General features: G+C 38.3%; 3 protein-coding genes across 5 annotated transcripts; 1 reads left to right on the plus strand and 2 right to left on the minus strand.

Annotated features, from left to right (window-relative positions):
• Positions 1 to 113: 113 nt before the first annotated feature.
• PRK (phosphoribulokinase) lies at positions 114 to 2,067 on the plus strand. Its single transcript, XM_079054615.1, has 5 exons — positions 114 to 756; positions 888 to 972; positions 1,047 to 1,131; positions 1,304 to 1,548; positions 1,655 to 2,067. Exons 1-5 carry the CDS (start codon positions 206 to 208, stop codon positions 1,904 to 1,906), a joined length of 1,218 nt encoding a protein of 405 aa, XP_078910741.1. The 5' UTR covers positions 114 to 205; the 3' UTR covers positions 1,907 to 2,067.
• Positions 2,068 to 2,139: 72 nt separating this feature from the next.
• On the minus strand, positions 2,140 to 3,725 carry BPC7 (basic pentacysteine 7). 3 transcript variants are annotated; one of them, XM_079054616.1, is made up of 2 exons: positions 3,680 to 3,725; positions 2,140 to 2,838 (listed from the first exon to the last, which is right to left on the minus strand). In XM_079054616.1, exon 2 carries the CDS (start codon positions 2,820 to 2,822, stop codon positions 2,253 to 2,255), a length of 570 nt encoding a protein of 189 aa, XP_078910742.1. In that variant the 5' UTR covers positions 2,823 to 2,838; positions 3,680 to 3,725; the 3' UTR covers positions 2,140 to 2,252. The 3 variants fall into 3 exon arrangements, with proteins under 3 accessions (XP_078910742.1, XP_078910744.1, XP_078910743.1); XM_079054618.1 differs by having other exon boundaries at positions 3,687 to 3,709; XM_079054617.1 differs by having other exon boundaries at positions 3,613 to 3,702.
• An 11,181-nt stretch (positions 3,726 to 14,906) lies between these two features.
• LOC145120395 (plastidal glycolate/glycerate translocator 1, chloroplastic) lies at positions 14,907 to 17,451 on the minus strand. Its single transcript, XM_079056223.1, has 8 exons — positions 17,075 to 17,451; positions 16,675 to 16,990; positions 16,321 to 16,582; positions 16,100 to 16,215; positions 15,895 to 16,004; positions 15,611 to 15,788; positions 15,386 to 15,515; positions 14,907 to 15,236 (listed from the first exon to the last, which is right to left on the minus strand). The coding sequence occupies exons 1-8, from the start codon at positions 17,366 to 17,368 to the stop codon at positions 15,083 to 15,085; spliced, it is 1,560 nt and encodes a 519-aa protein (XP_078912349.1). The 5' UTR covers positions 17,369 to 17,451; the 3' UTR covers positions 14,907 to 15,082.
• Between the last annotated feature and the right edge of the window lie 7,847 nt (positions 17,452 to 25,298).

The following is a 25,298-nucleotide window of genomic DNA, read 5'->3' on the forward strand; positions in this document are numbered from 1 at the left end:
AATGACCTCCATTAGAGAGATGCACCCTCTGAAACACAAGTTGTACAATGCTTTATCCAGATTGGAATTGCTTGATTCATTTTGTATCTCACAAAAACTATCACTTGAAAGAAAAGGAGCATAAAGCCAATTAGAGTGACACATTAAGAACCTATTTCTTTCTCTCTCTTTCAACTCCTGAGAAACTTAAAGAAAGAGAGAAAAAATGGCAGTGTCGACTGTAGTCTACACAGTCCAATCCTTGAACTCAACATGCTCATCAATCTCAACACCCACCATTAAAAGCCACTTAGGAATCCAGCAAAGACAAGTGTTGTTCTATGGTAAAAAGACACACAGGGGCAGAGTGAGAAGTGGTGAGATAAGATGTTCAGGGGACACAATCGTAATTGGACTAGCAGCAGACTCAGGGTGTGGGAAGAGTACCTTCATGAGAAGGTTGACCAGTGTGTTTGGAGGTGCAGCAGAGCCACCAAAAGGAGGGAATCCTGATTCCAACACACTGATAAGTGACACAACGACAGTGATATGTTTGGATGATTACCATTCATTGGATAGAACAGGGAGGAAAGTGGAAGGGGTGACAGCATTGGATCCAAGAGCCAATAATTTTGATCTTATGTATGAACAGGTTAAGGCTCTTAAAGATGGTATCGCTGTTGATAAGCCTATTTATAACCATGTCAGTGGTCTTTTGGATCCCCCAGAGCTCATCAAGCCCCCTAAGATCCTTGTAATTGAAGGCCTCCATCCAATGTAAGTATGCAACTCTTTAACCACCTTACACATACGGATGTTCAAATCTTTAGTTATTCCTTATTATTTGTTTGGATACATGATCTGTTTTTTTTTTTTTTTTTTTTTTAATTATATATAAATATGTGTAGGTATGATCAGAGAGTACGAGACCTCTTGGACTTCAGCATCTACTTGGACATCAGCGATGATGTTAAATTTGCCTGGAAAATTCAGGTATATTGTCATTTGTCAAATTACAGTTCTACCCTTGTATTTGTTTTATTTACCATAGATCTTTTAAAATGTAGAGGGACATGGCAGAGAGAGGACACAGCCTTGAAAGTATTAAAGCTAGTATTGAGGCCAGAAAGCCAGATTTTGATGCTTATATCGGTAAATATCATTCAGTTTTAACCTCACTCAAAATTTTAATGTTCTTTACTACCTAATCTGTTATCTTGTACTTGTTGGTTCAAAAGTTGTACAATTTCTTCAACTTAAAAGCAATTGTATTTTTCTAGAATGTAATATGAAAAGCATATTCTGAACATGAAAAATGGTGCAGACCCACAGAAGCAATATGCAGATGCGGTTATAGAAGTGTTGCCTACACAGCTGATCCCGGATGACAATGAAGGGAAGGTGTTGAGAGTGAAGCTGATAATGAAAGAGGGAGTGAAATACTTCAATCCTGTTTACTTATTTGATGAAGGATCCACCATCTCATGGATCCCATGTGGAAGGAAGCTCACCTGTTCTTACCCTGGTATCAAATTCGCCTATGGCCCTGATTCTTACTTTGACAATGAGGTAAAAAAAAAAAGTTCACATCATCTTCTAGTAGTTTTAATTTTAATAATATGTCCATGAGTGCTTATGAATAAATGGATTGATTTTTTACATTTTTATGTTGCAGGTGTCTGTGTTGGAGATGGATGGGCAATTTGACAGACTGGATGAGCTGATCTATGTTGAGAGCCATTTGAGCAACATCTCCACCAAATTCTATGGAGAAATCACCCAACAAATGTTGAAGCATTCAGACTTCCCAGGGAGCAACAATGGCACTGGTCTATTCCAAACCATTGTTGGTTTGAAAATTCGTGACCTTTTTGAACAACTCACAGCTGCCAAGGCCTCAGCTCCATTGGAAGCTACAAAAGCTTAAAGTAAAACAAACAAAACAACAAAAATCCTAAAACCTCTGTTTTCATGTAAAATTATTCCCCATTCCCATTCCCATATGTGTATTTAGTTCCCTTCCTCTGTGCTATGGATATCTGTAATATAGAGAATCAAATTCTTGAATGAAATATTGAGATGATCACACACCATCTTCTCTTATCATCAAGATTATTACCAAACCAAGTAAGAATAAAAACCATATTGGACATACCAACAAAAGTCTAAAGCATATTCATATTATTATTATTACTTTTATTCACAACTAGATTTTCCCAACATCTAAGATTCATTCTAGAGTCTAGACTAAGTTACATAGATATTATATAATATTACTTGATTGTAACAAAGTTGTTAGTGCCATGTTTGGCCCAATGTGGTTTCAAGTCAACTGGATGAGAAAGATCTTGACCTTCACTTGCAAGCTTACAAAGTAGCTTCCGATATGCACCATGGCTCATTTTTCTTCCACCCACACGTGCCCCTGGCCTCCATGGACTCATTGGAAGGGGGAAAACCGATATCTTAGAGTTACAACAAGAAGATTGCCACCCGTTAACCCCACATTTGTGGCATTGTCTAGGAACACCTGTGCAAGAACATATAGGAGGAGGTACCTTTGAAAAGTCAATTTTGGAATCATCAAAACTAGCATCCAGATTCTTTCTCTCCACATTTGGTTTTAGAATGGTTTTTTTCTTGGACTTTTTAGAAATTGAACAAGACTTGTTCTTGTTCTTGGAAGAAAGTTTGTTTTTCTTGTTGGTGTGTGGTTCAGTAACACTAATAGGAGCAACACAACGGATGGGGACAGCTTCAGTATAAGTTACTTGAGAGTGATTTGAGCTTGAAAAGCAGGGAAATTGTGAAAAAGAAGGTCCACCATCATTGGTTTCAGACATTACAGCTCCTCAAAATCTGATTAAGCAATCAATATAGACATTAGCTACATATGAAAGAATAATCAAACAGATGAGGTGAATGATAGTAATGTAGTCTTATGATTCTTATCTATGGTGTACAAACACACGAATCAAGAATCATTTGCAAAGAAAAAAGACATAAACTAAGAATCTGAAGCGGAATATAATTAATGAATTCTACATACTTCAGAAACATCATGTTACCATTCTGTTGGGGAATTTGGAAAGAAGGTTGTGTTGTAGAACATTAAGTTTAGTGCCTAAAACATTAAGTGTCCTCACGGATTATCCCAAATTAAATTTCTTCCTAACCCAGGCTAAGGGGAGAGAGTGAACATTCACTATCCTTGAGAAATCCAGATTATTGATTATCATTTCCTATTCAATCCAACACATGAAACTTGGGGCACATTTTGCAGGAGATTTTTCTATTCTTATTACTTCAAATTAGTTATCAAAATTAAGACGAATTTAAGTTGTTTTTTAGATGATAAACCTGTAACAATATTACTTGAAAATTGACATAGAAATTCCCATTACAATTTAACTTGATACGGAATTGGTGATTATTCCGCAGTAAAAGTCATGATATTTTTGCATTTGGAATTTAGTAGGTGAGGTTCGTCTGAATGAAACATCAAAATATAACGCTTATCGAGGAACCGAGGGAAGATTGTTTTCGGTGGCTAGATAACATATAAACTAAACAAAAATGAATCATCGGATTATGAGAAAACAAGATTTAAATGATAACATTGAAGATATATACACTTATACTGTAGCAAGTAATGCGGAAGAGATGGTAGGCAGAGGAGTAACGACGAGGAAGAACTTACGCCTTACAGGGAAGAAAGTGAGAGTGAAGGCAGAGGCAGTCGGTGGGTAAAAGTGCGTGGGTAGGTGTTTATTTATATAAAAATAAAATATAAAATTACATAAATAAGTTTATATAATTTTTTATTTTGACAGTGTATTATTTTTTATCTTAATTACCTAGCTAAATTTATAATTTTGTTGTAAATTTAATTAAGGTGTTTTTTTTTTCAATTGCTGATTAGGCAAAAAAGCTGACGGAATTTCCATATAGGATTCAAGTAGGCAACAGTTGAGTTAAATTGAATATTTACGTAAATATGTATTCACTTTCTCTTATTATTATTATTTTTTCTTCTCTCATAGCATCATGATTTTGTGCAATGGCTTTCCATGTTGTAAGCAAAAGAATGAATGTTTCTTTTAGGAGATGTTAATGTGGACAATGTTCATTGCCTTGCTTACACCATTCTGAGATAACGAACCATTTAAGCACCTTTGGAAAGCCATTGCACAAAATCATGATGTTATGAGAGAAGAAAAGAAGAAGAAATAAGAGAAAGTGAGTACATATTTATGTAAAGGTTCAATTTAACAAAAATGTTTGTCAACTAGAATCATATGTGGAAGTCACATTAGCTTTTTGCCTAATCAGCAAGTGAAAAGCATGAAACACGTGAAACAAACTGATAAATTGGTTAATGAACCATTTGATCACCCTTGTGGAAGCCAATTGGGAAAATGAACCATTTGAGCACCCTTGAGAAGCCACTGTACAAAATCGTGATGCTATGAGAGAAGAAAAGAAGAAAAAATAAGAGAAAGTGAGTACATATTTACATAAGGGTTCAATTTAATACAAATGTTTGCCAACTAGAATCACATGTGAAAGTCACATCAGCTTTTTGCCTAATTAGTAGTGAAACACCTGAAACAAACCGATCAACTTGTTAAATTGGCACCAAAATTGTAAATTTAGTGACTTATGTAACATACACGTTTTGAGATCGTGTTTTATATAAATAATATTATGAAATATTATGTGATATTGAGTACTGAGTTCTAACAGATAGTTTTTACTAGAAATAAGGTAAAACTATGTTTAGAATCACTCATAAATTATTGGAAGTCTTATGAGATTCCAATTAAAAGCTAAATAGTGAAATTCAGTGAAAATATAAAACTTGAAATAAGTAAAATTTTATTGTTGAAAGTTGTAGATAATCTCGTTAGAAACATGCAGGCGAAAACCTCGTCGAAATCCGAGTTATAACGAAGAAGTTATGACCAATCGAAGATCCGCGATAAAACCGGCACGGTGCCGAATGACGTAAAAAGTGAGTTTTTGATAAACTACTTTTTAGCCTTAGTGATCTAAATGAAAGTCGTAGTATTTGTTAAACCGAGAAGTTCGATAAAAAGAACGCCAAAATCTGACTTCGTATGAGGAAGTTATGATTTTTACAAGTTTCAGCTTAGCAGTAGACAGCTAAAAACTCGAATTTTCGATCGAGTGATTTTTAGCCGACACAACCTAAACGAGAATCGAAGGTCTCGTCATTAGTAGTACAACGGTAAAAAGTCTGACGAAAACGGACGTCGGATGAAGAAGTTATGAATTTTTAACGGATTTACCAGTCCCGGTCTGTTAAAAATAATAATATAAAAATAAAGTCAAAATTTTCCGACGAAGTCTAAACGAAAGTTGTAGAGCATAATTTTCTCTACGCGTGCATATAAAGAACGTCAAAAACGGAGTCCGTATGAGAAAGTTATGGATTTTACAAGATTGGGCACATTTTTCGAGAAATTTCGCATGAATAGTGATTGCCACGTCACCCTCGCTCGGAGTTGGCCACGTGTCCGAGGCTGCTGCGTGGCATGTCTGAGAAGCGACGCGTGTCGCACAGGTGTCCGAAGAAGCACGTGATCCTCGCATGCCACACGTGATCCTCGCATGCAACACGTGATCCGACCCTCGTGTCCTCCTCCCATTGGACCGAAGCAGCCGACCCAATCCGAAGCAGCCAACTCTCCGGCCGAAGCTTCGCCCTGCTGCCGCGTGTTTTGAGCCTCGCACACATGCCCTCCTCTCCTCGCTTCGGATCCGAGGCTCGCACCTATATAAAGGGTGCGAGACCTCCCGGTTACATGTTTGAATTTTGGTCTTTTTCACCCCTTTCCAACATTTTCTTGCATTCCGACTTCCCCCGAAGCCCCGGTACTTATTCCAAAGCCCGAAACGCGGCCCGAGATTTCCGAGAAGCCCGAAAAATTTATCTTTTCGGTTTCGAAGCTCTACCTTCGCAGAGCCCGGTTTTCAAGAAAACTCCCGGTTTTCAACGAAGAAAGTCATATTTAAAGTCGAAGTGCTGCCCAAATTACTATTTTGACCCCCAGTTATTTCTCGGTGAGTTTAATATATAGGAACAATTGTATGTTATGTGTTATATGTGCCATGTGCTTTTCCATGTTATCATCTCGAGTTGTTGTATCTGCTATTTTATAGCAAGGTTGTACCTCTGACTTGAAGTGTATGACATAAGCATCACTTGGGTATTGGTATGAACCGTTGACCATGAAGTGTATGACATAGGCATCACTTTGGCTTCGGTAGTATGTTAAGATAAGGCTGAAAGCCTAAATATTCTAGCAAAATGATATTCTTGAGTATTTACTGTGCCATTTGTGCTGAAACTTTATTGATTTTATATCAAGTATGGAATTTGTTATGTCTCATTGATTAATATGGAAAGCTTTTCGCATTATGCCTTTGTTGTTCCTTGTTCCTCTTTTCTTCTGGCATATTACAGTATATATATGGCATAACGTTATATTGTATCTATTATTGAACTCACTAAGCGCCACCGCTTACCCCTCTCAATGTTTAACTAATTTGCAGGAGATAAGCATCCAGTATAGTTATATACTGGTAGCAGATTTTTTTGAATAGTTTGAAACTACTGTATTGATAGAAGATTTTCGAATAGTTTGAAACTATTGTATTTTGCACTCCCATATGTATAAATCTATAGAATCCTGGGAAGTTATGTAATATATAACACTATGAGATAGTGGGTTTGTATCCAGTAGTTTGTAACCGTTTTATCAATATAAAATATTGTTTTATGAATATGTATGTAGCATGTTTCGGAATAACAACTGTCAAATATGAAAGTTTGGGTCTTTCAGAAATATGAAAGTATAGAAAGGGGTTCTTTCAATCATGGCATCAGAGCAGTGGTTTGAGTGAACTAAATTCGACGGATTGGTATTTAGACTTAAACTATTGGAAGTTCAATATATGAACTTAATTATTGTAAGTATAGGGATACAAACCATAGGAAATATATATATATATATATATATATATATATATATATATAAGTATTAGGTAATAGTAAACCCTAATATTCTAAAATACAATATTACTCCCTATTTCAGAGCAATGGCTGAACAGGTTAGTAGCCATACCCCCGAGGTTGGTGAAGGTCCTCAACCTGAGGAAGGGAATACTCCAGTATCTCTTCGTGAGGAGCGACTCTTGGGTAAACTTACCGGTGTTATTCGACAGACTCTCGAAGAACACAAAAAGAGTGGTGATAAAGGAAAAGAGAAAGCCACTGGAGAATCTTCGAGAGGAGAGGTGAATCGTCCCTCGTTTAAAGATTTCAAGAGTAGCGGTGCTACAGAGTTTTCTGGTGTTCTTAATCCAATTGTTGTTCTTACTTGGATCCAGAACACAGAAAAAGTGTTTCGTATTTCTCATGTAGATGCTGAAGACAAGGCTAACTATACTTCTGCAATGCTCATCGGAGAAGCCTTGGTCTGGTGGGAAGCAACCTATGAAGCTCTCAGCAAGTTTGACCAGGAGAATTTATCCTGGGAAATGTTCAAAACTCGTGTGCTAGAGAAGTACTGTCCTCTAGACATGAGGAGGAGGTTGGAGAAAGAATTCCTCGAGCTTAAACAGGGAGGAATGACAGTGAATGAGTATGAAACTCAGTTCAATCAAAAAGCACGGTTTGCCGTAAAGTATATTCCAACTGAAGATGAGAAAATTCAGTTATTCTTAGAAGGACTACGGCACGAAATTCACGATTTCGTTGCCAATCGGGAAGTACTATCATTTGATAAAGCTGTTGAGTATGCTCGAAAGCGTGAGCATGACTTAGAAATACGTGGTGCCACTCTTACTGTTCCGAAACATCCACGTACTGAAAGGACTGCTCCTGCTTCCCCTATTCCACCAACTCAATCCGTTCGATCTGAACCTAGCAAGCAAGTACAATCTCATAGTGCTTTTCGTGGCCGCGGCAGGTCACAATCTTTTTCTCTTCAGTCGCCAGCTTGTCGAAATTGTGGAAAGAATCATCCGGGCGAATGCAGACTAGAGGAAAGAACCGTGGTCTGTTTTGGATGTGGAGAAGTAGGACACAAGAGGCCCGTGTGTCCAATGAAAGGTGTTACATGCTTTGCATGTGGTGTTACTGGCCACAGGAAGCGTTTTTGCCCCACTCTTACTAGTCAGATGACGGGAAGTCAAGCTTCCGTTCAACAACCGACGAAAAGTCAAGCTTTCGTTCAACAACCGGCGAAAAGTCAAGCTCCTGTTCAACAATCAAGGGGTACTCCAACTAAAAAGGAGGAGGTTCCAAAAGCTAAGGGTCGTGCATTCCAGATCACCACAGAAGAGGCACGCGAGGACCCGAATGTTGTAACGGGTACATTTCTTGTTAACTCTAGACCTGCTCACATCTTATTTGATTCTGGTGCCTCAGATTCTTTTGTGTCTTATGAATTTGCGCATTCTTTTCAAATTGCTTGCTATGCACTCGCGCAACCCTTTCACGTAGAGACTGCTGGAAGTATATCATTACTTGCCGATAAAGTCTATAGGAATTTTGTTATAGAAATTGAAGGCTACAATTTTCTTGCTAATCTAATTCCTATCTCCTTGCCCAACTTTGACATTATTCTCGGCATGGATTGGTTGTCGAAGAACCACGCAGACCTTTTGTGTTATGAAAAGATAGTACGTATTCCCATTGAAGGGGAGAATCCTATCTATGTCTATGGTGAACAAGGAACCTTAAAAATAATATCTTTCCTTAAAGCCCGTAAATTCATATCGAAAGGGTGTTCTATCTATCTGGCCTACACAGTCGATGTCTCAAAAGAAGATAAGAAAACGGTGAATGATGTTCCCATTGCTAAGGAATATCCAGATGTTTTTCCTGAAGAATTGCCTGGACTTCCTCCGGACAGGCAAGTAGAATTCCGAATTGATCTTGTGCCTGGTGCTGCTCCGATTGCTAAGACTCCTTATCGTCTTGCGCCAGCTGAGATGAAAGAAATGATGATCCAACTGCAGGAATTACTTGACAAAGGATTTATCCGACCAAGTACCTCTCCCTGGGGTGCTCCGGTACTGTTTGTCAAGAAGAAAGATGGATCGATGCGGATGTGCATTGATTATCGTGAGCTGAATAAGGTGACTATCAAGAACAAGTATCCACTACCTCGCATCGACGATTTGTTCGATCAACTTCAGGGTGTTAGCTATTTCTCAAAGATTGATCTAAGATCTGGCTATCATCAGTTGAAAGTTCAAGAGCAGGATGTACCGAAGACTGCTTTTTGTACTCGATATGGGCATTACGAATTCCTTGTTATGCCGTTTGGTTTAACGAATGCTCCTGCTGTATTCATGGATATGATGAATCGGGTATGCCGCCCAATGCTCGATAAATCTGTCATCGTATTCATAGACGATATTCTAATCTATTCCAAGTCTGAAGCTGATCATACCATTCATATTCGTGCGGTGTTAGAACTTCTTCGAAAGGAGAAGCTTTATGCTAAATTCTCGAAATGTGAATTTTGGCTTCGCCAAGTTCAATTTCTCGGCCATGTTATTTCTGGTGACGGTGTATCCGTAGATCCTACTAAAATTGAAGCTATTCAAAATTGGGAAGTGCTTCGTAATGCATCCGAAATTCGTAGTTTCTTGGGTCTCGCGGGATATTACCGGAGATTTATTAAGGAATTTTCTCGTATAGTCGTACCTCTCACGAGTCTTACACAAAAGGAAGTGAAGTTCGAATGGGGTGAAGCCCAAGAAAAAGCTTTCTCGACTCTAAAAGATCTTTTGACCCATGCTCCAATCTTATCACTTCCAGAAGGTGATGATGATTTCTCTGTATATAGCGATGCTTCAAGATTAGGACTCGGTTGTGTGTTGATGCAACGTGGTAAAGTGATAGCCTATGCCTCAAGACAACTGAAAGATTATGAAAAGAATTATCCCACTCATGATCTCGAACTCGCTGCAGTGGTATTTGCCCTAAAACTTTGGAGACATTACCTCTTTGGTACAAAATGTCAATTGTATACCGACCACAAGAGTCTCAAGTATATATTCAGTCAGCAAACTCTGAATATGAGACAACAACGAGCCATGGAGCTGATCAAAGACTATGACTGTGAAATCCTATATCATCCTGGAAAGGCTAATGTAGTTGCCGATGCACTTAGCAGAAAGTTTATCGTAATAGTATGTGTTATGCTATTACTCACACCACAGTAAAGTTCACTATCCTAGATGAACTAGAGAAATGGCAAGTAGAAGCCCTAAAGCCAGAAAATGTGAAGAAAGAAGGGATGGTACATTACACCGATGTTTTACTTGATGATCCCCAAGGACTGAAGGTATTCAAGAATCGGCTGTGGATTCCGAAGATCGGTGGATTAAGAAAGAAGATTTTAGATGAAGCCCATAAGTCTAAACTGTCAATACATCCTGGTACAAGTAAAATGTACTACGATGTAAGAGCTGATTATTGGTGGCCTGGATTAAAGAGAGACATTGGAAGATATGTACAAGAATGCTTAGTATGCTTACAAGTCAAAACAGAGCACCAAAAGCCTTACGGAACCCCAGAAAGCCTTAGTGTACCTGTATGGAAATGGGAAGAATTGTCCATGGATTTTATTACCAAATTGCCAAAGACTGGTAGACAGCATGATAGCATTTGGGTAATCGTCGACCGCCTGACTAAAAGCGCTCATTTTCTTGCCATGCGTGAAACGACTCCAATGGAGAAATACGCATAAGTATACTTGGATGAAATTGTTGCAAGACATGGTGTGCCACTAAAGATCGTTTCCGATCGTGATACTCGCTTCACTTCTCACTTTTGGGCAAGTATGCAACGTGAATTGGGATCTCGAGTTGCTCTCAGCACAGCCTATCATCCCCAGACAGATGGTCAGACAGAGAGAACAATCCAAACTGTAGAAGATATGCTTCGTGCATGTGTCTTGGAGTTCGGTGGTAACTGGGATAAATACTTACCTCTTGTCGAATTCTCGTATAATAACAGTTACCACGCTTCAATCAAAATGCCGCCATATGAGGCATTATATGGTCGCAAGTGTCGTACTCCATTATGTTGGCGTGAAATAGGACAGAAAATCCTTGGAGGCCCTGAAATGATTCAAGACACCACCAACAAGATTCAAATTGTACGAGAAAGAATGAAAGCCGCACAGGATCGACAAAAGTCCTATACGGAAAAGAGGAGGCAACCAATAGAATTCCAGGTGGGGGATTTCGTAATGTTGAAGGTATCCCCATGGAAAGGTCTTATGCGATTTGGAAAGAAAGGAAAACTAAGTCCTAGATTTGTTGGTCCTTTCAAAATCCTCCAGAGGATTTGTAAACAAGCATACCGCTTGGAATTGCCTGAAGATTTGGCAGGTATTCATGATGTCTTCCATGTGAGTTATCTGCGTAAATGCTTGAGCATCTATGATGAAGCAGTTCCATTATCCGAGGTGAAACTGGATAATAAGTTAACTTATGTAGAAGAGCCTGAAGAGATCGTAAACGAAAGAACGACTAAGCTACGTAATAAAGAAGTAGAGTTGGTGCTTGTCAAGTGGAAACACCATCGAGGCCCGAACTATACTTGGGAGAATAAGAATGAGATAAGAGCGAAATATCCCCATTTATTTTAATCGATGTAATTTCGGGGAAGAAATTCTCAAAAGGAGGAGGTATTTGTAACATACACGTTTTGAGATCGTGTTTTATATAAATAATATTATGAAATATTATGTGATATTGAGTACTGAGTTCTAACAGATAGTTTTTACTAGAAATAAGGTAAAACTATGTTTAGAATCACTCATAAATTATTGGAAGTCTTATGAGATTCTAATTAAAAGCTAAATAGTGAAATTCAGCGAAAATATAAAACTTGAAATAAGTAAAATTTTATTGTTGAAAGTTGTAGATAATCTCGTTAGAAACACGCAGGCAAAAAGCTCGTCGAAATCCGAGTTATAACGAAGAAGTTATGACCAATCGAAGATCCGCGATAAAACCAGCACGGTGCCGAATGACGTAAAAAGAGAGTTTTTGATAAAATACTTTTTAGCCTTAGTGATCTAAATGAAAGTCGTAGTATTTGTTAAACCGAGAAGTTCGATAAAAAGAACGCCAAAATCTGACTTCGTATGAGGAAGTTATGATTTTTACAAGTTTCAGCTTAACAGTAGACAGCTAAAATCTCGAATTTTCGATCGAGTGATTTTTAGCCGACACAACCTAAACGAGAATCGAAGGTCTCGTCATTAGTAGTACAACGGTAAAAAGTCTGACGAAAACGGACGTCGGATGAAGAAGTTATGAATTTTTAACGGATTTACCAGTCCCGGTCTGTTAAAAATAATAATATAAAAATAAAGTCAAAATTTTCCGACGAAGTCTAAACGAAAGTTGTAGAGCATAATTTTCTCTACGCGTGCATATAAAGAACGTCAAAAACGGAGTCCGTATGAGAAAGTTATGGATTTTACAAGATTGGGCACATTTTTCGAGAAATTTCGCATGAATAGTGATTGCCACGTCACCCTCGCTCGGAGTTGGCCACGTGTCCGAAGCTGCTGCGTGGCATGTCTGAGAAGCGACGCGTGTCGCACATGTGTCCGAAGAAGCACGTGATCCTCGCATGCCACACGTGATCCTCGCATGCAACACGTGATCCGACCCTCGTGTCCTCCTCCCATTGGACCGAAGCAGCCGACCCAATCCGAAGCAGCCAGCTCTCCGGCCGAAGCTTCGCCCTGCTGCCGCGTGTTCCGAGCCTCGCACACATGCCCTCCTCTCCTCGCTTCGGATCCGAGGCTCGCACCTATATAAAGGGTGCGAGACCTCTCGGTTACATGTTTGAATTTTGGTCTTTTTCACCCCTTTCCAACATTTTCTTGCATTCCGACTTCCCCCGAAGCCCCGATACTTATTCCAAAGCCCGAAACGCGGCCCGAGATTTCCGAGAAGCCCGAAAAATTTATCTTTTCGGTTTCGAAGCTCTACCTTCGCAGAGCCCGGTTTTCAAGAAAACTCCCGGTTTCCAACGAAGAAAGTCATATTTAAAGTCGAAGTGCTGCCCAAATTACTATTTTGACCCCCGGTTATTTCTCGGTGAGTTTAATATATAGGAACAATTGTATGTTATGTGTTATATGTGCCATGTGCTTTTCCATGTTATCATCTCGAGTTGTTGTATCTGCTATTTTATAGCAAGGTTGTACCTCTGACTTGAAGTGTATGACATAAGCATCACTTGGGTATTGGTATGAACCGTTGACCATGAAGTGTATGACATAGGCATCACTTTGGCTTCGGTAGTATGTTAAGATAAGGCTGAAAGCCTAAATATTCTAGCAAAATGATATTCTTGAGTATTTACTGTGCCATTTGTGCTGAAACTTTATTGATTTTATATCAAGTATGGAATTTGTTATGTCTCATTGATTAATATGGAAAGCTTTTCGCATTATGCCTTTGTTGTTCCTTGTTCCTCTTTTCTTCTGGCATATTACAGTATATATATGACATAACGTTATATTGTATCTATTATTGAACTCACTAAGCGCCACCGCTTACCCCTCTCAATGTTTAACTAATTTGTAGGAGATAAGCATCCAGTATAGTTATATACTGGTAGCAGATTTTTTTGAATAGTTTGAAACTACTGTATTGATAGAAGATTTTCGAATAGTTTGAAACTATTGTATTTTGCACTCCCATATGTATAAATCTATAGAATCCTGGGAAGTTATGTAATATATAACACTATGAGATAGTGGGTTTGTATCCAGTAGTTTGTAACCGTTTTATCAATATAAAATATTGTTTTATGAATATGCATGTAAGATGTTTCGGAATAACAACTGTCAAATATGAAAGTTTTGGTCTTTCAGAAATATGAAAGTATAGAAAGGGGTTCTTTCAACTTAATTGAGAAAAAAAAAACATTGTCAAAATCTTGACAATTGGATTTTAGGTTTCACTTGCAGACCCCGCATCCATAAGTATCCTATCCTAAATGTTGAGACGACGTCTCCAATCTTGACAAGAGGCGGTTATTCAGGTTTTTCCCCGACCAATATGATCTATCTTAAACTCAAATGCACGTCAGTCCCATACCTAATTTTGGGCGACTCCAAGGCTCCAAGCTTAGGATTTGCCCAAATTGAAATTGGAATTGAGTTATTTAGATAATAGGATTTCTCATACACACGTCAATTATGAAGCAAGTGCATGTGACCACATCTATTGAGCCCGCATCAATGTATGTGCTCTTGGCGATGTTAACTGCATCTGGATAAAGGGCACACCAAACAAAACAAGTCTGGTTGTAAACAATAATAGACTTAACATATTGTTCATGACTCTACCAAATAACACTTTAATACAAGTGTTATCGATAGATATGTGTGAGTAAGTTTGTTAGAAACTAAGGTATGGTCATCATGTTATATAATTGAGGAATTGCAATGGGATATGCAACCAATTGAAGGAATATTTATCTTCTCCTCATCAACCGTAACCTCCCTCCTCTCCTCCCCTCAACCCATAGGTAAACCAAGATGTGTTATTTATGAAAACTATGTACATGCCATTTATGTTTTTTAATGCTTAACAAGTGGTTTATGGTCATTATATGTATTTTATACTTGGAAAGGTTATGAGTTTTGTAAAGGAAATGGTATTACATATATCATGTGTCAAGGTGGATTTCAAGAGTGACTCACGCAGCATTGATACTCAAAGTTGAAAGGTAAATCACAATATCTCTAATTCTCAAACTTGAATCTAAGTCCTCGTTTATAGATTCTCCCCCTTGTTAACGTTAGGCAAGCACACATGAACTTATTGTTGGCCTTAAACCAAAACCATTTTGTAAAAACGAGGATAGAAATTCCATCATTAATCTCATTTACTTGGAATGCAATACATCCAACACATTTACACAGAAGTAATAAATATACAAGGGAAAGATTCAGTGATCATTGATCAACAAACAATAGATAGGAGTAGAGTAGGAGTGATTCTTTTCAGCCAACATTAACAATTAACAATTAACAATAGCAAGCAAGCTCTGTCTGACAACTGGAACTGAGCAAACCAGAGAGCCAAAAATGCCTGTTAGACCGTATGCTATGGCACAAAATGGCAGAGCCTCTGGTTCTTTTGCTGATAATGCTGCTGTTCCCAGTCCATGTGCACTGCAACAATTGATGTAAATTACAAATTAGGTCCAAAAACATTATACATTTGGGAATGTGTCGCACTGTGTTTGACATGCATTGAACTGAGACTAATGTAAGTGGGACAAGAAAGACGTAAATGTCCTCATCCTCATCATTGAAAATACCTAGATGCAGTTGCAATTCCTCGGGCAATAGGGTCATCAAATTTAAGTTTATCCAGCACTGCTTGTACAAAGTTGGCTCCAATAAGACCAGTCACAACAACAGCAGCAGCAGTTAATGATGAATTGGCACCTACGCATACAAAAACAGATGATATTATTTTTGGTGATGAGATAACCAAAAGAAAGAGAGAGAATATGTTTGTTTAAATAAAAAAAGAAACTAACCTTCAAAAAGGGAGACAATGCTGAGAGCAAGTGCAACAGTTATACATCTAGGTAGGATTGATATGGTGAGAGTTGGTTCTAACCCAACAAGTCTTCCAAGAAGTGCAGTTGAATACAAAGAGAACAAAGTTGCTATGCTGATAGATGTGAAGATTTCGGCTGCATGTCGTTTAACAAGCTGTCAACATAGAAATACAATGGATAATATATTATTATTATATATATTATGTATATCTAATTAAATATAATGATTATCTACTTATCTACTTATCTACTTATCTTACCTTTCTTTGCTTGAACATTGAGAAGGCAAAGGAGAGGATAACTGATCCCAGAAACCCCATTAAGATGTCACCAGCTCCAGGATTAGAAGACACTTTTGTAAGGTAATATCCTTCACAAGTTAACAGAAACCATTTCATATAAAGCAAATATAAGAATATACTTTCCAAATGCCAATTTCAAACAAGATTGAATAAGAACATGTACCAAGAATTGGATAAAGTCCAGACTTGGAAAAATATCCAAAAGCAAAAGCTGCAAGATCTGCTGCTAATGCACAACAGATGATTGGGTGAAAAACCTTCTTCAGACCAGATGGTAACCTTAGATCACCAAAAAAAAAGGAACAATCAAGATTCAAGAAGAAGAAGAAATCCATAAAGCCTTTCAAAGATTTAAGCTCAAGGAAAAGGATTTTTAGTTTTTACCCAGTGCCAACCATGTAACCTAAAACAGTTGATCCTAACAAGAATGGCAAACATGTTCTAGCATTTGTTCCAAGTAATTCAGGGTACTTGAGGGCTGCAGCAAATGATGCAACAGATATCACACTCCAAGCAGCTACCTCCAGTGTGGAAAAAGCTGAAGGTTTTGCCATAGGTTCTGCAGGAACCATTTCTGTTTTCACCATTTTTCTAACAGCAATAGCTGTATATCCTGCAACAGCAAGTGAAGCCAGCCACCCTCCAACTGTATCGTGTATGCAACAAAGTTGAAGATAAAGTGAAGAAGTTACACATGAACCAATCTTTAAAGAAGGAAAAAGGAAAACATTGAGGTACCTAAAATGAAGCAGATTTTGACCCCTGAAGCTGCGGGGATGTCTTGAATAGCTAGAGGCAAAACTACCAAAGATGGGACATAAAACAGAGGCAGCCATCTTTGGATAAACAAGAGTGCAGGTTCAAAGAAGTTCTCCAGACCCTTAGCAGCTGCTGGAATAGTAACATCGAGGATCACAAGAACAGTGAATATGCAAAACATCCCGAAAAGAGCACTTGGGAACTTAATAGCAGCGGCAACGAAAGCCTGTTTCAAGTATTTATCTGTCGCCAGTATTATCCCAAGTGAAACAACCAAATGCACTACTCCCAATGCCTAGAAAATAGGAACACCCATTTAACAAAATCATCTGGAACAGAAAAACTCAAAAGTAATATTCACCGAGAGATTTGTACATACAGTTTGGAGTAAATTGGAGGTAATGCTGCTATCTGAGCCTGCGGATTTCAGCGAAACGATTCGATTAGACCTAGTTCTTTGAGTACCCGGTTGCAAAAACTTATATTGAGATCCGTGAGCTGTAATTGGAGAAGAAATTTGGGCATTTCTAAAAGCCTTGAGCGACGTATTTCTTGGGTTTTCTTTGTGTGGAGGTTTTGAAAAAATGGGACATGGTCCAGCGGAGAATATCTTTGATCGTTGATAGTAGTTCTTGGGGAGATAGTTCCAGGAAACAGAGGGGGTGGCAGCCATTGATAAATTGATGATAGATCAAGAGAGTGAAGACGAGTATGAGAAAACATTTCGGATGTGGGGTGGGAAAAGAATCGTGTGGATGTGAGAAGATTCGATGGAGATGAGTAGATGAAGACGATGAAGACCTTTTGGAAGTCAGCATGCCTTTGAGTTGTGAATGTAGCAAAAGTCAAATAATTAGCTTGTTTGGGCCAATTTAATATACTCTTAATTTTAAACACATCATATTTGGCCCAACCCAATAGAGTGTCCTAAACTAAATTGTAAATTCCATATTTGATGAATATGAATCGAGTTAAGTATCAAGACAACCCTTACGTAAATTCATTAAGCTCGTGAAAGTAAGTTTGTTCGGGCCCTCTTAAATAGGTGCTTAACAAGTGCTTTGCATGCTCACTCATATAATAAGAGAATTTAGATAGTAAATGAAGTGGTTTATTACTTTATGTCACATTTTCACTAGAACCGACATATGCCTTTAAAGGTCCAAAACTTCTTATTGTAATGATACTGTAGATATAGTTGTAACAGATTTTTATTTTTATTTTTATGAGTGAAGTGATATAATTTTAAAGGTCCATCGACGTTGAATAGTTGCTCCAATTGCCAAAGCTATAATTATTTATTGTGATATTGTGAATGATGATTATCTTTTGTTTCTATCATGTTCAACATCAACAGACCAAACATATTGAAATTGATATTTACTTTGCCCCACACAAAATAGTGATCGGTGATCTTTATGTGAGATCATTTATTCAATATGCCGACATCACCCAATTGCCCCACTCTTGTCTTTTCCCCGAGTTTCTTTCCGTTTAAACGGTCATTTTTTCCATCCGGATGAATGTTAATCTATATTGTATTTTATGGTAGTCTTCTTTTAGTAATTTTTATTTATCTTGCATAGCTTGGTCCATGGAAATTATATCCAAATTTCAAATATCTACTACAAAAGTGTCGGGAAGAAGTCATAAGGGTGGATGGAGTGGTCACGAGATGGAGTCGTAGGGAGGGACTTGGATGAAGCGGCACCAGTGGGAATATCGCCTAGTGCACTAGTACCGAAGAAAATGACCTCGATGCGGCGTTGTCCCAAAAAAATAATCGGTGAAGAAATGAAGGAAAAAAGACCCCAATGCTCGGTGGAGAAAACACCGCCCTGATGCTTAAGCATTTGAGGGATGGAAAAATGATCATCCCCTCAACTGTAAGTACAATATCATCCACATAGAAAAGTAGATAACAATGTGTGACTCGAAGTGATGATATAGAGAAAAATTTCATCGATTATACTGAAAACCAAAGTGGTGGGAATATTTCGAAAATACAAAATCGAATCCGAGAAGATTGTTTAAGGCTATAAAAGGATTTACGCAAATGATAAATGTAGTCATATTTTATTAACAAGGAGGATAATGCATATAACTTGTATCTTGTAAGTAAGTAGAATTCATTTTTGACATCTAACTAACGCACCACCCATATAGTTGGTCGTGGTATATTGATGCAATTGTTGGTGATTTTAGTGTCACCATGTCATTTTAAGTAACTGGAACTAACATGTGAGCTAAGGGGCTTCATAATTTGTACTCTATTGTATGTACGGGGTTGTGCGGAGTGCACACATGTATAAGATCGAATTAGAAGCCGGTTCGACGACTAGTCGGGGGTCCAGGGGCAGCGCCCCTTTGGCGGGGTCTAGGGGCAGCGCCCCTAGCGGGGTCCAAGGTGCAGAGCCCCTGGCTGGGGTCCCTAAATCCGAATTTTATTATATAAACCCCTCACCGAATTTTACATATGGGACCATAGTGGAAAATACAATTTCTTGAGGGTGTTTATGGTAAAACTAATGAAACTCGTTAGTTTTGATAACCCTAAATCCTCATTAAATCCGGATTAACATTACTTGCTTCCAAAGCAACTAATGACGGCCCAACCTAATAAAACCCTAATATTGTTTATTATATAAACGGCTCTTCTTTTCAGAAGAGGGTTACGATCTTAAGCTCTCGTTTTTCATCATACTTTCACAGAATCCTCTAGCATTTTGGCTTACGATTTCTGTGCCTAGAATCGTAAGTGTCCACTTGGATTATCCTAGGCTGAATTTCTTATAACCCAGGCATAGGGTAGAAATATCAGTTCGGAAAGTGATATCACGATCCAAGTCGGTATCCAGATCTCCACCACAAACCCTAAAATTTCCCAACAATCGAACTGATATCTTTTGTTCCTGGAGATGGGTGACTCAATCCGCGAGATGACTACCAAGTTTGCCAAACTGGAGAAGTTCGAAGGTGTCGACTTCAGGCGTTGGAAGAAGAAGATGCACTTCATGCTGACTACTCTAAAAGCAGCATACATGCTGACTACTCCAAGACCAGCAGAGCCTGCAGAAGGTGTTGTTGAGACGGCTGAAGAGACAAGAAAGAGACAGAAGTGGGACAATGATGACTACATCTGCAAAGGTCACATTCTGAACGGTATGTCTGATGCATTATTTGATATACATAGTGAAGCCTTGTGTGCCAAGGAGTTGTGGGACACCCTTGAACTGAAATACATTACTGAGGATGCTTCTAGCAAGAAGTTTCTGGTCAGTGACTTTAATAATTATAAGATGGAAGATTCAAGGTCTGTCACTGAACAGTACAATGAACTCTTTGGCATATACGGTCAGTTTAAACTGCACCGTATGAATATGGATGAATCCATTGTTGTGTCCACTATCATTGACAAACTGCCTCCGTCCTGGAAAGACTTTAAACATAACTTGGAACATCAAAAGGAGGAACTGTCATTGGTTCAACTTGCTAGTCACAATCGTATTGAAGAATCTCTTCGTGCGAAGGAAAGTGACAAATCTGAAAAACCCAAAGGAAAAGTTGAACCTGGACAACCCTCGGTTCATATGGTTGAAAAGAAACCAAGGAACCAGAACCACAAAGGACATGGCAAACGTAAGCAGGAATATGTCCCAAGCAACTCCAACAAAAAAAGAAAGGATCTGGTTTGTTGGAGTTGCAATCAAGTTGGGCATTGCAAGCGTGATTGTCGTGTGAATTTGGGCAACAATGGTGCTGGAAACAGTGGAGCCAATGGGAAAGTGAACGGGTCTTCGGCCCAAGTTAAAGGAGGTCAGTTTTTGACTAACTTTGATAATTCTAATCAGAATTATGTTTATTATGTTTCATTTATCCCTGAATCATTCTATGTGCAGGATGATGATGTTGCTTGGTGGATCGACTCCGGTGCAACGAACCATGTATGCAAGGATAAATGGATGTTTGAAACATTAACTCCGTTTGAAGATGGGTCGGTGCTGAAAATGGGAGACAATTCTTTTATTCCTATTTGTGGTTTAGGTGTCGTGTGTCTTAAATTTACTTCTGGAAAGACAATTAGGTTATTTGATGTTTTTTTTGTTCCCAAGATTCGCAAGAATCTTGTTAGCTCTAGTTGTTAGAATTTTGATGGTTTTAAACAAGTTATTGAGTCGGATAAGTTTGTTTTGTCTAAGGGTGGAGTGTTTGTTGGCTTTGGATATTTAAATAATAGAATGTTTCGTTTGATTATTGTTGACAAATTATTACCTGTTCAGAATTCTGCATTTGTATCTTCTGCTTCTAATGTTGATAAATCTATGCTTTCGCATGTAAGATTAGGTCATGTCAACTTTAGAAGGATGCATGATATGTCAAAAGATGGATTAATTCCAGCCTTTGATATGACACCTGATAAATGTAAAACATGCATGCTTACAAAAGTGACAAAACAGCCCTTTCCTAGTGTCACTAGAAATTCAGATGTTTTGGAACTTGTACATAGTGACCTGTGTGATTTCCACTCCACTCCTTCTTTAGGAAATAAAAAATATGTGGTCACTTTTATTGATGACTGCACTCGGTTTTGCTATGTGCATTTGTTGCATTCTAAGGATGAAGCCTTAGATAAATTGAAAATATACAAAACCGAGGTGAAATTGCAATTGGGCATTCCGGTTAAATGTCTCAGGACTGATAGGGGAGGTGAATATATGGATCCCATATATTTCCAATCAGTGGGTATCATTCATGAGACCACGACACCTTACACGCCCCAACATAATGGTATTGTTGAACGCAAAAATCGAGTTTTAAAGGAAATTGTAAACTCGATGTTGTCTTACTCGGGATTGAGTGAAGGATTCTGGGGAGAGGCCATGTTAACGGCCTGCTATTTATTAAATAGGGTTCCAAATAAAAGGAACAAAACAGTCCCATATGAACTTTGGTTCAAGAAAAAGCCGGATTTGAGTTATTTTCGGATTTGGGGATGTCGGGCAGTTATAAAACTCATCGAGCCCAAAAAGAAGTATTTGGGAGAACGTGGAATTGATTGCATATTCATTGGATATGCTAAACATTCCAAGGCATATAGGTTTTATGTAATAGAACCTAATGATTCGGTTTCGGTTAACACTGTTATCGAATCACGAGATGCAATTTTTAATGAGATGCGGTTTTCATCGATTCAAAGGCCTAAGGATCTGACTTTTGGTGCTCTTAAAGAGCAAAATTCAGAAAGTCAAGATGGTGGTAATGTGCAAGAACCACAAGAGCTTCGTAAAAGCAAAAGAGGCAATATTGCGAAAAATTTCAGATCCGACTTCCAACTGTATTTGGTGGAAGGTTCAAGAGATGAAATTAATCTTGAATACTCTTATTGCTATAGTATTGAAGATGATCCTAAGACTTATCAAGAGGCCATAGAGTCTCGTGATAGTGCCTTTTGGAAGGAAGCAATTGATGTCATCAATTATTTAGAACAACACATGGGTGTTGTCTGATTTGCCTCCAGGTTCTAAACCACTTGGTTGCAAATGGATTTTCAAAAAGAAAATGAATGTTAATGGGACTATTGACAAGTTCAAAGCTCGGTTAGTCATTCAAGGTTTTAGACAAAAACCCGGTATTGACTACTTTGATACGTATGCTCCGGTTGCACATATTGCTACTATTAGATTGTTGATTGCTTTGGCAAGTATCCACAATCTGGTTATTCATCAAATGGATGTGAAAAAAGCCTTTTTAAATGGTGATCTTGACAAGGAAGTTTACATGAAACAACCTGAAGGTTTTATTATGCCCGGTAAAGAGCATATGGTTTGTAAACTTGTCAAATCTTTGTATGGGCTGAAACAAGCGCCTAAACAATGACATCAAAAATTTGATGAAGTTATTTTATCCTCTGGTTTCAAGACAAACCAATGTGACAAATGTGTTTATAGTAGATTTGATGATGCTACTAAAGTTGGGGTGATCATTTGCTTATATGTAGATGACATGTTGATTTTTGTTACCGACCAAAATCAAGTAGATGAAACAAAGAAATTGTTATCATCTAAGTTTTCTATGAAAGATTTAGGAGAGGCTGATGTAATTCTTGGAATAAGAATTAAAAGGACGAACAAAGGTTTGGTAATGAATCAACGTCATTATATTGAGAAAATTCTCAAGCGGTTTAATTTTACCGACTGTTCTCCTGTGAGTACTCCTATGGACCCAAGTTTGAAATTAATGCCAAATAATGGTGTTCCTATTTCACAATTGGAATATTCTAAGGCTATTGGTAGCTTGATGTATGCCATGACAAGTACCAGACCTGATATTGCTTTTGTTGTGGGTAAGTTGAGCAGGTACACTAGTAATCCTAGTGCTCAACATTGGCAAGCAGTGAATAGAGTGTTTAAGTATCTCAAGGGAACCATGGATTATGGCTTGAGTTATATGGGAAGTCCTTCGGTTTTAGAAGATCATTCGGATGCAAGTTGGATAACCAACATGGAGGACCATTCATCAACTTCTGGTTGGGTATTCTTGCTTGGGGGAGGTGCCATTTCTTGGGCTTCCAAGAAGCAATCTTGCATTACAAACTCGACAATGGAATCTCAGTTTGTTGCGTTAGCAGCTGCTGGTAAAGAAGCACAGTGGCTAAAGAATTTAGTCTATGAGATTCCTTTGTGGTCTAAACTAATAGCACCTATTTCTATCATTTGTGATAGTGCAGCCGCTTTGGCTAAGGCATATAGTGTCACACCCCGAAACTGAGATGGCGGAATCGTTCCGGGGCGGAGGACGTCATGTATAGCATCACAACCAATGTGAAATAGCAACCATAGCAACACAACCATCACAGTGTATACATATATGAAGATGTTTACATCAATTTGAAACTTGTTTGAATTACATCAGAGAGTACATATAAAATATAAACATAAGACTCTTATTACTCCAGCTTCTCATAAATCCAACAGGTACCTGTCTACTGATTTCCTGAGAATACAAGCAGTTTGAAAATATCAGCATAAAGCTGGTGAGTTCATAAGCGGTAGTTTGTAATGAAAACTTGTTGATGAGCTCATAAAAAGTATTTTGTATAGCGTCAAGAAAATCCGATATTTTCTTTAAGTGAAAAATGTAGCGTTATCCGTTCCATATAAACCATGAATGTTCGTTACTGAAAACTGTAGTGATATGTGAAAATACTACTTCATGTGACTAGCTAAGGCTAATCATGAAGTATAAGTATATTGTATATGAAATCCTTGCATAAACGATTTTGGTTGAAAACCCTGGCTTCAGCCTTTATACGTAGTGTGTTAGTTCTATTTAGTATAAATAAAACAGTTGAAGGGTGACAGGTTGTAAACTAAAGGGTGAATTATACATAATGTGAGTCGTACAACCATACTTGATATGACTAGAGACCTTTCCAACGTTCTTCAGGCGTCGATTTAAATGACATTTGTCACCCTGGGCATGCCTGCCCAACTGTAGCTAGCAGTTCGGGTGTGGGATTGTCAGTCCCGAATAGATCTATTCACAAATCTCACGCTCTCCCTCCAGGAGACTCTGGTTATACTATGATAGGATTTATCCCTGTACACCTAAGGGTACAGTAGTGAAGTAGCGCCTCACAGTATCGTACAATCTAGTTTACATGTAGTGTAGTAGCGTTCTACCGTAGTGAAAATCCGAATGTATATCGTTTGTAGTGATAATTACAGTTATGAAAACGCGATAAAGTAGTGATGCAAATTGTAAACTATTTCTGTCTTAGTGCATACGTTTAGTAGTGAAAGTTTCTATACTTGTTATGCTTAGAAAAATCCCAAACTATACCGATTATAGTTTGCATGTAAAATGTAGTGAATAGCGAGTCCGGAAAACCATGCAATTTTAGTGAAAACGTCCCTTATGCTCAACACAGTACAAAAGGGTTAAAGTATGAGAATTTCATGAGTTTTGAAAACCTTTATGTTTAGCTTGTATCCCCCCTGAAAACATTAAAAATACGGAAAATATAGGGGTATGAACTCACCTTGAGCGAGTGGTTTGATTGAAGGATCGATACGGAAAGCTGGGTGTTCAAGTGAAGCTTTGAACACGATTTGATCCTAATCAACAAGTAATGACACATAAAGGAGTCAAATGATGGTATTTCACCACTAGATGTGCTGAAGAACCACTCTAAGAACTTGGGACTACTTGCACTAAGTGTTAGGACCTCAAAGGATTGCATGAGGGAGGTGTATGGCCACCTTAAAGGTGTGTACGGCCATGGGTGTGCGGCCGTACACTCATGATGGAAGGTGCCTTTGAGGTGTTTTCAAGGTCCATACTTGCATCCATGAAGTGTCCTAGGCCCATACTTGGTTGTAGTACAAGTTTAGGGTCTTAGAAATGGGTTTGTGGTCCTATGGTGTGTGTGTATGGTCGCACAAATGTGTGTGCTGCTGCACAAGGGAGTGTGCTACCTCACACAGGAGTGTGCTGCCGCACACAAGAGTGTGTGGCCGTACACAGGAGTGTGCTGCCGCACACATGAGTGTGTGGTCGCACTCCTTCAAAGAGATGAATAACATGACGGGACTTTCATGATT

This window comes from Lactuca virosa, chromosome 6 (assembly GCF_052849685.1).
Source record: "Lactuca virosa cultivar CGN04683 chromosome 6, Lactuca_virosa_CGN04683_v6, whole genome shotgun sequence".
In the NCBI taxonomy this organism is placed as follows: domain Eukaryota; kingdom Viridiplantae; phylum Streptophyta; class Magnoliopsida; order Asterales; family Asteraceae; genus Lactuca; species Lactuca virosa.